General features: G+C 29.7%; 1 protein-coding gene across 3 annotated transcripts in view; it reads right to left on the minus strand.

Moving 5' to 3' along the window:
* CNTLN (centlein) overlaps positions 1 to 12,032 on the minus strand; it is a 332,078-nt gene that overhangs the window by 167,085 nt on the left and 152,961 nt on the right. For all 3 annotated transcript variants that reach the window (XM_081278288.1, XM_081278287.1, XM_081278289.1), the window contains exons 9-10: positions 3,721 to 3,897; positions 1,640 to 1,765 (exon numbers count right to left, since the gene is read on the minus strand). In XM_081278288.1, coding sequence (XP_081134414.1) covers positions 1,640 to 1,765; positions 3,721 to 3,897 — 303 coding nt within the window. The remainder of the gene's footprint in view (positions 1 to 1,639; positions 1,766 to 3,720; positions 3,898 to 12,032) is intronic.

Raw genomic sequence — 12,032 nt, forward strand, 5'->3', positions numbered from 1 at the left:
CATGTAATGCCTTGTACTACTTGAGAACTCTACCATCAAGAAGGTGTCATCTGATGTGATTCCTTAAGCTTCACCTTCAGAACTGTGAGACAAATCAAACCTGTTTTTTTCATAATTTACCCAGCTTCTGATATTGGCTATTAGCAACAAAAAATAGACTAATACACTGAGTAAAGCAGATGCCCTCCCTAATATTCAGGGCATTTAGTTGAAAGACCAAATCGAATTAAAAACTGAGTATAAAAAGATTTGATTCTGTTTACTCAAGTATCTTTGAGCTGGGACATTGGTCTTCTCTTGCCTTTGGACTCATACTGAAACATGGATTTGACTTGAACTTATACTATCAGTTCTCCTTTTTCTATAGCCTCAGTCTGGAGCTATATCATAGGCTCTCCTGGATCTCCAGCTTCACAGCTACATATCTTGGATTTCTTGGCCTCCATAATTGTGAGTCAATTCCTTATAGTAAATCATGTGTATGACACACACATGTATATATTTTTATACACTCACTCACATAAATATACACACATATATATCCCTTTGGTGTATGTATGCACAGGCCCTGGGTTTAGGCCCTAACACTGGGTGGGGAAGGGGGGTGTGATTGATTATGTAATCACACATAAAGCATTGGACCTGACACAGAATGGTGTAAAACTATTGAGAATCAATTATATGACTGAAACTCAAATATGGAAAGGCTTTAGATAATTATAAATAAAAAATGAAGTTTGCTATATTGAAGTCAGAGAAAAAATAAAAGCCTTTGAGGAGTTAGGGTGTAGTAATACAGCACCTGCCTAGCATGTGTGAGGCCCTGGGTTCAATTCCTAGCACTACAAAAATAAACAAATAAACACTTAATGTAGTCACATAAAAATTGGTTCAATATGCATGAATGATCTCCTCTGTTTAAGAGAATTCATTAAGTCTGAATCAGGAAGTAAAAGCTCTCAAAGACAAACCAATCAGGTATAGGTTTGTTAAACCTAGGCAGAATACTCAAAAGTCACAAGTTCTGAGACAAATTCATTTGAAATGGAAAAAAAAAAGCAATTTTTTTGCCACTTTGACTATGTAATTTTCATACAAAGGATAACTTAACTGTATGTTATCTGAGCTAATTTGAAAGGTTTGGTTTTGTTTTTGAGATGGGATCTTTCTAAATCGCCCAGATTAACCTCAAACTCTCAGTCCTCCTGAGTTAGACTCCAGAGTAGCTAGGATTATAGGCATATACTGCTGGGCCCAGCCTGTTAATATGATTTTTAACTCATTTTTATTTTCAGACATTTATCATATATAAAGAACAAGAAACTCTTTTCCATTTGTTATAGTTCTTTGTTTTTGTCTTTGAGGAAACAATAAGAAATTTGGTCCAAAGTTTAAATGAAAATATTCCAAATAATTTCAAAGTAGTGAATAAATATTTAGTTTTTAAATAGCAAATGTTTTTGTATTATTTTATGATCCTCAGACAAATTAAAAACCATATTAGCTGATTGCATGCTTTTGTACAGGTAATTAAATTCAGGAAAGAAATATGACAAGCCATTATTTGTGCAATATTTGTTTACTTTAGTATAGTTTTATCTTAGCATGGTTATTATTAAAGATATGATTTAATTTTCACCTTTAGTTGTAGGGCCTTCTCTAAGTTTTCAATCTTTCTTTCAGCTCTTCTCAGCTTCCTCAGCTCCTCTGAGTCTCCGAAAGAGCTCTTTGGGGACAAAGACCTTGAACGTTTCACAGGTGGTTCCTCGAGAATAAAACAAGGACATGGTTGAACTAGTTGAAACACCGGATTATGAAAGACATGCAAAATTAAAGAACAAGTAATTTTGAATACTAATAATGAATTATAAAAAAAATCCTGCATGGAATACAGAGAAATAACAAGCGGAATTACCACAGTGCTACCGCTAAAGGTTTCTCTGTGACTCGTTAATGAGAATATTCATTTACATTTACATTGTTTCTTTCAGAATAATGATGTCCCATTAGGGAAGACTAAAGGGTTATAGACTCAGAAATGCAAGAAACCTCATTACAAAGGAGGGGATAGAGGCTGGTCTAATTGCTCTATAAGGGTCCAAGGTTACACTTGATAGGACAACCAGAAACAAGAGGGAAAGGATTTTTTTTCCCTTTGAAATAGTTTAACACACAGTGAAGTTGAAGGAACAATATGCTTGAGGAATATAAATACAACAGACAGTAGATCTTATACCATAATGACCATATGGTCATTAACTACAATGTGGCTAACTAGAGACAAGAATGTGTGTTTGTATTATGTACAGCTTCATATACCAATCTGGAGAAGGAATATGTGAAAGCAACTATTAAGCTGGGCAACATAGTATTCATCCTCACAAAAAAGAAAGAAAATTTTTCTTAAAATACACCTCTCCTCTTCTCAAATTTTATCAAAAACAGTAAAAAATCAAAGCAGTACATTTTTAAACTTCAGCAATTCAGCAAGAAGTCAAATTAGGCCCTATAATGATATATTTCAATTTTAGCTGTATTTACTTTCATTCAGATAAAGCTTGCAAAACTATTTCAAAATGGTAAGAATACATAATACAGTTATGTTTTAGTAAATGAATAAAACTCTTCCTCTGAAAATTATTAACAATTTTATAGGGAGTAAGAGTACTAAGTAATTAAAGAAACATGGGTCTAATTTTAAATGTTTTCTTTATTATGATAGTTTGTTCTATTCACAAGAAAAAATAGAATCAAAAATAATTTATCTTTAAAACAGTCTTTTACTTATAAAAAATATTTTTTCCTCTACTGTTGATTAAATAAAGTATTAACAAAAATATATCTTAAACTCCTTATGTTTAGAGAAAATTATTTCAACTTACCTAGAAGTACTAGAATTATGATATGATATTATGGAATTTTTATATTGGTAACATTCTGTATAATCTTTTGCAATATAATACAAATACATAAAAATAGTAAAAAAAAGTAAAAGCTGAAACATTAAGAAAATTTTTACAATAAGGTAAATATGCTAATTTTCCCTACTACCATCCTTTAAATACAAATAAATAAATGCACATGTTAATATTAAAATCCATTTATTATTTTATATTCTATATGTATTATACTATAACTATCATATCAGGATAAAAGAATACTGAATGCATTTTTCTTTTAATTAAAATTTGAAAAATGAGTAAATGAATATTAAAATAAAATTTTAATCAGATGATTATAAGAGATAGATAAGGGATGCTTATCAAAAATTTTTAATATGGGCTGGGATAGTGGCTCAGTGGTAGAGCATTCACCTAGCATGCATGAGGCACTGGGTTCAATCCTCAGCACCACATGAAAACAAAATAATATGTCCACCTAAAACTAAAGATACATAAATAAATAAATATATTTTTTAAAAAGTTTAAAGAAAAAAATTTTTAATATAAGAATATTAATGGAAAAATAAACACACTACCAATAACATCTTAGTACTGAATTAATTAATTTACGATTATAGTATCTCCTTAGTACTGAATTAATTAATTTAATAGTATCTCCTTTTCCTAGGAGGCATTTTATCAAGTATTTAACATGTAATATTTATTTAAAATTTCCAGAAACATAATCAGAGAAGTATATGTTCTAAGTTGTTGAACATCATCTCTTGCCAAGCCAGTCTCATCTTGATAAATTCATAAAACAACAAAATGCCTCTACCTTAAGTTTTCCTTCAGTATTGGTCATGATGCTCTTCTCTGAGAAACTCTTGTTGGTAGATCTGTTCTCAGACAGCTTTTCATTTGCTATTTTCAGTTTCTCCTGTAAATACTCAATTTCAGACTTCTGTGAGACCATTAATGTTTCCAAGCTCGATAATGATGGCTGTAGAGATAACTATTTAAAAAAACATTTGTTGGTTTATATATTATTGTATTTACAAATATATGCAAATATATATTATATAAAGCCTAAATATTCAGAATTTTTTTATTATAGCAATAAACTATAAACTACAAGAGGCTGGGGTCATAGTTCAGTAGTAGAATACATGCTTAGCATGTACAGGGGCCTGCGTTTGGGTTATAAGACCAAACATTTTTTAAAAAGGGAACTACAATTAGTTAAGCATTATTATTCAAGTGGAAAGCTATTTTTCAGTAAAATAACTAAGAGTCTACACAAATATTTTTATGAACAACATTATCATATACATGTGAAGAAGAAAAAAATTTAACTCATAAATGCATGGTACATACCACTCATCTGTAATTTAATTATCTTAAACTTATGACCAAGCATGTATTTCCTCACAAATTACTCAACCTACCATCTGATCAAAAGTCATATAATATCACAGAATACAAAACTGGAAAAAGGAAACCAGTAACACTGTAAATCCAATTACCTTTTAATGTATCATAATTTAATAATGACTTCTTAAGACCTCATGATATTTTAGAAGTCAATCCACTATTAACCATTCTCTTTTGAAATTTATTTATGTCAGATAAAGTCATAATGATAAACCCCCACTTTTAACAAAAGAAATCACAAAAAAATCAAACTTAGGAAATTTATTTATAATGATTAGGATTATACTAGAATACTGCTCCCTTTGCCACTGAATATGTATGATACCATAAAAACGATACATATGCTATTTCAATTAAACACTTACTTTACAAAAAATAAAAATACTAAATCATACTGAAAACAAAGGTTTTGCTGATTTACCCAAAGAATGTCAAACCTTTTGAATATTATCAATATGGATCAAGTAGCCCTGAAAATATTTGCATGTAATACAGAGTCCCAACTTCCTAAATGATATTCCTAAGGGAGAATATTATATATATGTTTGTATCAAGAAGAGTAAACATTGTCTCCTTTCCAAGTTTGCCTAAATTTTCTTTTTTTGGTGGGATAGGCAATATTTTCTTAATTATAACCTATAAGTTTTAAGATGAGGGGACTACCTTAGATTTATATCATTTTATTTTCCTCATATTTACATAACCTGATTTATTTTTCTGCCTATAATACAATTAAACATTTTCTTCAAAGTGTTGTTTTTATTGTACTGTCATATTACTCCATTACCTTGTTTGGCACATTAAAATACTTAAAGCATTTTGATTTTTGTAAGAGCAAATGATTTTGCAGTATTTTTCCTTATTATTTTAAAATACTCCCCAAATTTTGCTATTTTGTTTTTCCTACTATTCTATAATCAAAATTTTGACATCTACACATATTTCCTTTGATTGGTAACTAATTTAAACAATTTCAAAGGCTTCCTGCTCTTGTCTAGTTTGCCATTAATAAAATAATTGAAGATATACCAACATCATTTGCTAAATAAATTCTGTATAATTTGTTCAAGTTCAAAGAAAAAAATTTAGATTAATACAGAAGAAATATAATTTTAGTTTATTGGTATATCCAATAAGCAATCTAGTTTTCTTTATAAAATAAATTATCTAAATCACCAATGGATTATAAGATTACAGTTAAGAATATAAAATAATTAATATTTTATCAAGAAGCTACAATAATAAAAATAAAATATTCATGAATAGAATAAATGTTCCAATAATTCATATTACCACTGAAATCAACACTTATAATACTATTTCTATTAATATTATTAATATTTCTAACAATAAAGATTATTTAGGCAGCATTCTTTCAAAATTCTCAATACAACATAAAGTACTATGAAAGTAATGACACCTCAAAATTTGCATAAGAATCAGAAAGAGAATAAAAATAAATAATATGGCTGTAATTGTTTTAAAATTATAGCATCTTAATTCATAAATAAGATATTTATACATGTTAAATCATAATGTATTCTTCATTTCCACAAAGTAGCTTGTATTGCTTCCATTTTCTTTTCACTCTTTTAAAATCACTTTTCCTAGAAATATAGTCATAAGAAGTAAATTTCTAAAATAAACCATTTTTTTAAAAACATTTATTTTTTAGTTGTAGTTGAACACAGTATCTTTATTTTATTTATCTATGTGGTGCTAAGGATCGAACCTAGGGCCTTGCATGTGCGAGGTGAGTACTCAACCGTTGAGCCACAACCCCAGCCCTAAACCATTTTTTAGAAGTATAAGTAAAAGGAAGTGACAACAGTCACTTCCTTAGCTGTTCTTACTTAACTCCAGTCTACTGTTTTCATAGAAGAATGTGGCCTACTATTGCTTGATCTACTGATTTTTCAAAAGGAACCAAGGATTTATGGTTCATAAGGGAAATCCCCAGATCTTTAAATATTGGTTAGACCCAGTTTCTGACTTCTGTACTTTGTGAACATGGTAATGGAAGTATAATCTGATACAATTTTTCTAAACTATAATCTGATACAATTTTTCTAAGTTGATACAACATATCAAAGCTAATGAAAATAGACCTTTGTCTTAGACTTAGCATTCTGATTATGCTAAGAGCAGAGAGGGCAAAATATCCATGATAAATTGAGAAAAGTTAAAGTAGAAAAGGCTATATTATACTGTATAGATATAGACTGCATCAAACCTGCACAGGAAAGAAGACCTTGAAATTACAGGATTATTTCAATAAATGGAAGGATTGTATGTGAATTTTACATTTTATATATATATATATATATATATATATATATATATATATATATATATATAAATTTCTTTAACTTTTTTTTTACAGTAAGCATATTACTAAATGTGTTTCAAAGTATAAATATTTGTTTTTCTACAATTTTTATTAATTAATTTAGTTTCTCTACAAATTGAATAAAAGTTCTTAGAAAAGTTTTCAATAAGAAACTAAATTTTCTTCATAATATCATTCCTCAGAATTCTTTGAGATGTTTGTGACATTAAAAGGTATAGTCACTTAATTTTGTCCTTTAACCTGCTTTTTTAAATTAATTACTTTTACAACAGTTTTATCTGTATAGAAAAAGTTAGCAGATACTACATAGAGTTCCCTTATACTTCTCACTTCTACCCACCCAGTTTCCCCTACTATTACCATCCTAAATTAGTATATATGGTACATTGATTACAACTAATTGATCTGTATAATACATTATTATTAATTTAAGTCCACAGTCTACTCAGATTTTCTTAGTTTTTACCAATGTTCTTTTTCTGTTTTGGCATCTCAACTAGAACTAATTACTATTAGTTGTCATGTCTCCTTGATCTCCTCTTGGATGTACCAGTTTCTCACAATTTCCTTATTTTTGATGAGCTTGAGAGTATTTTTAGAATATATTTGATGTTTTTATTGTGATTACACTGCAGATGTGAGTTTTAAGGATGAAGGTAATAGAGATGAACTATCATTTTCATCACATGGTATCACAGGTACTTTATTAGTTCATTTTCCGTTGCTATAATAAAATACCTAAAGGTGGGTACTTTGTAAAGAAAAGAGCTTTATTTGGCACACAGTTTTGGAAGTTGAATGTCCAAACCATATGATACCAGTTTTGGAAGGGGCCTCCTTGGCCACAGGAAATCATGGCAGATGGCATCAATGGTGAAAAAATATGTGAAAGGAAAAGATCATAAGGTAAGACAGGAAGCAAGACCATGAAAGGGGTCAGAGTTTTTTGTTTTATTTTTTTTAAACAACTCACTCTCTCAAGTACTAACCGAAGGGGTCCCACAAGAACTACACCAATTCCTTCCAAGGTCAGTGCCTCAATGACTTAATTATATTCCACTAGGCACCACCTCTTAAAAGGCCTTACCACTTCGTAACATCCCCACACTGGAGACCAAGCTTCCAACTTAAGAGTCCAGTGGAGAAAGATAATAACCAAGCCAATGCAGACATATACTATTAACATAAAGGAGGACAGTCAATGTTGAACTTGATCACCTAGCTGAGGTACTATTTATCATCTTACTCTACTATGAAATGTACCAACCTTAATGGGTTAAAACAAAAAACAACTTTTTAAAACTTAATTCACATTATTATATATGGACATACATACATAATATTTTTAAAAATATTTTATTTATTTAATGCAAGTATTGAAGCCAGGGGCACATAACCACTGAACCACATCCCCAATAATTTTTTATATTTTTTAAATTTTTTTTTGTTTATTTTGAGACAGGGTCTTGTTAAGCTGCTTAGGGCCTATTTAAGCTATTTAGGCTGGCTTTGACTTGACTTTGACTCATGACTCTGCCTCCCCAGCTGCTGGGATTAAAGATGTGCACCACAGTGCCCAGCAATACATAATTATTAAGTGTAAATAACATAAATATGAGGATATATGTATATCCCTATAAGATCCATGTATAGCTTCATATACTCTTTTTAAGATATCCATGTAGATCTTCATATTCTCTTTTTATGTACTCTTTTTGAGGGCTTTTATATCTCTAGCAATACCAAATTACCCAATGCCCCCTTCTACACAAGTTCATTTAATTACATGTAAAATCATAGAATTTTTGAAAAAATAACTTTTCTTGCTAGTAATTATTATTTTAAAAATTTTATCCAACATTAAAAACTCATATGTACCTTATTTTTTTAAAAAAAAATAAGGTATGGTGCTAGATCATTGCTAATCTGATAAGAAATGATCAGTGGAGTATGTGTCTAAGGCATCTGATAGGGAATAATCATTATGATACACAACTTTTTGTTATTGCTTTTTTTTTTTTTTTTGGTGCTGAGCATCTGACCATTTACTCACTAATTAAAAAATCCTATAAAAGATATAGAAGTAGGTAAGAAAACATTAAGTGTTATGCCAATTGCTACTTAAAACATGATATAACTTAAACATCATCTTATTGCACTAAATCTAAAGAACATCATATGGTATTACAGTGGAAGATGACTGAATTTTGCTTGATAAATATAAAAGTGATTCATAGATATAATGATTAAAAATAGTATGTTAAATTGTTTTACCTTATTAGTCAATTTTAATTAAATGCTTATTTAATCCTATATTTAAGTAATAACTCCTTCCACATACTAGCGTTTAATGGAGTACTTAGTTCCTACATATATACATTATTTCACTTAAGAAATTTATAAATTCAAAACATATCAATACAAAACAAAAACATTTTTAAAGAATGTGATTTATTAACAAAATAAAGTTTTCCCTTATAGAATATTTCACTAAAAATCAAGTACAGTTCAAATGTGTATGTATGTGAGTGTGTGTATAATGTGTTTTTATGCTTATAAAATATCTAACATACACACATATATATATATATATATCAGAGAAATTGACAAATTGATCAACTGTGCTCTGAAAAACAAGTCCTTTTAAAAGTATATAGTTTAAAATGTATACCTTCTAAGTCATAATTTATATAGACTATATACATATAACTTCATATACATCATACATATGACTTCCTTATGAAATACCTGGATCTCTACAGAAACTTGTCATTTTGTTTTTAGAAGTGCAAAAACACATATACTGCCAATTCATAAGACAAACTTGTGAGCTGAATCATCAATAACTTGAATATGGATGACTTTAATAATAGTAATATATTCTTAAAAAATCGGAGGAAGAAAAAATAATCATCATAATATTATAGATCAAAATGACCTTATCATAAAGTTCCCAAATGAAATTAATGTACCAGTTTAAATTTACACCTCCCTTTTAGAAACACCACTAAATTGAGTAAGAATTGTTTTAATACCAGCAGTTTCATGTAGCACTCTTTTTAAAACATAAATATTTATATTTCTTCTCTCCACTCATTTTTAACCCAAATATCCTCAGATTGCATTAAGAGATCACAAAGTAAAGTAATTATGTAGGTAAAACTTAAAATACCAACATTGAGTCTCATAAATACAATACAAATCTCACATTGTAGCGAAATTGAATACTATACTCAAATTTAACTTCCCATTTTTATCTAAACACTTCTATGTACAGTTAAGTTAATGAAGAGCAAAAAAAAAAAAAAGGGAAAATGAGTTTAATAACTTTAACTCCTTAAACCCAGCATATAAAATGTAACATTGAATGGGTTATGCATGGAATGTTTTATTGCTTATACTTGAATCCAGTGAATAACAACAGCATCTTTGTTAGGAAACTTGAACAATCATAAGCTAAGCATTTATTCTAAAGTATGTAAATACTGCACTGCATAGACAAAAATTAGTGCTATTTATATGTCGCAGAAGAGTGTTTAGAGTGTTATCTCCATAATAAATTCATCAAATGTTGATTCCAATCTTAAGAGTAAACTGATCCTGGATGTATTTAAAAACTAAGAAGAAAATATTGATTTTCCTGTAGATAACTTTTTACCTTAAATAGCAAAATGAAATACAATCAGGTTTTGCTGCAATTGTTATAATCCTCTTCTGCCAGAATTTGCTAATCTGAATTATTTAAAGTATATGTTAATGGTATACTAAAATGAATTTCTAAATTTAAGAATTAAACTTCCTCTATGGTATATCTCTAAATATGTGTCTTTGGGGTATAATTCATTACATATTATAATACATACTCTTAAGTTTTATAAACACTTTACACTGATGTCACCAGTAAAAAAAAAAAAATCAAAATTTTTACACTAATGTGGGATAAGCAAGGGACTATGCTTGTTATGCATTATCATCTCTATACATTAAAACCTCAATCATACTCAAACAAATTCACTAAAGTGTGGTTTTCAATCTGCTAACTATGCATTCCATAATAGCCTGTAATTATTAAAAACTGACAAGAAAGCTAAGCCACCTGTGTTTATGTGCAGCCAGGTAATGAAAAAAACAACAACGCTGTCATCACCTCTCAATTCCTGATTGCATTATCAAAACTGTAGCCGAGTTTGGCATCTGGGTGTGACCTTGTTAACTGCTAGGGTAATTAAATTTATTCTATTGGGAAAAAGGATGATAAATTATTAGCAAGAAGATTTTGTTCACATTTTATTAAATTGGCCTGTCAAAGGGTTGGCCAAATTATCAAGGGCCTCATTTATTGGAGGCCAGCCATATTGCCACATCTGTTACAATTATTTATAATTTCAGCAGTTGAAAACCAACTGAGTTAGGCATCCGCCATGTAAAGTAATTTACAAATTATCTGATGAGGGAGTGTTTTAGCTTCTCCCTTATTTCTAGCCAGCAGAAAGCCGCACTGTAATTACAGAACACGATTAGGTTCTTTGGGGAACTTAACTTGCACTCATAGCCATAGTAAGATGCAGCAAGAACATATGGAGGAGCTTGTGCTTCTACTCCCTAAAGCTCGTGACCCGCCTGCCGCTGAGCCCTTGAGTTGAATTTGAATGAGAGTGCCATGGCTAATGTTCTACACATGCACCATTTATGCCACAAAACAAATCGGATCACTGTTAATTATGAAGCAGCTATAATCAGGCCTTCACATCTGTGTAATGTGAAGCGCAGTAGGCTGTATTCCAATAATGTATGACTACCTTTGGGTCGCAAATTGCGAGCCATATTGCCTCAGTAGTAGTTACTGAATTCAAAGTAACTCCTTTGATAAAAGCCCATCATATGGATATTTTTATCCAGCTTTATATGAAAAAAAATCAAATCCACAAGCCTTTCTTTATCAGCTATTGACCAAAACAGTTAAAGCATATGGCACAAGTTCATTAATGAACAACACAGTACTCTAATTTAATGAAACCACTTGAGCCATAAAAATCAGATTTAGTTAATTCCCTCTTTCTCATTTTTTTCACATTTAGCCTAAACCTATGATTCTACTTAATATTACAAGTTATCAAGACACAACATATTTTTATAAATTTAAATGGAATATAAAAAATCTAATGTTGTATTGTTAATAACCTTTAGAAAGAATGGCAATAATGGGTTTTATGTTTTACAAATTGAATTCCATCACAAACCTGATATATAAAACCATAAACTATTTGTTTTTAGAAAGTGAAACCTACCAGCTGTATTCTAACAAAAAATACTCTCTATTCCATGAGAAAATTTTCCTCGTAAAGGCAGCTAAACAAGCTGCACCC

This window comes from Spermophilus citellus (assembly GCF_964194105.1).
Source record: "Spermophilus citellus genome assembly, chromosome: 2".
NCBI lineage: Eukaryota > Metazoa > Chordata > Mammalia > Rodentia > Sciuridae > Spermophilus > Spermophilus citellus.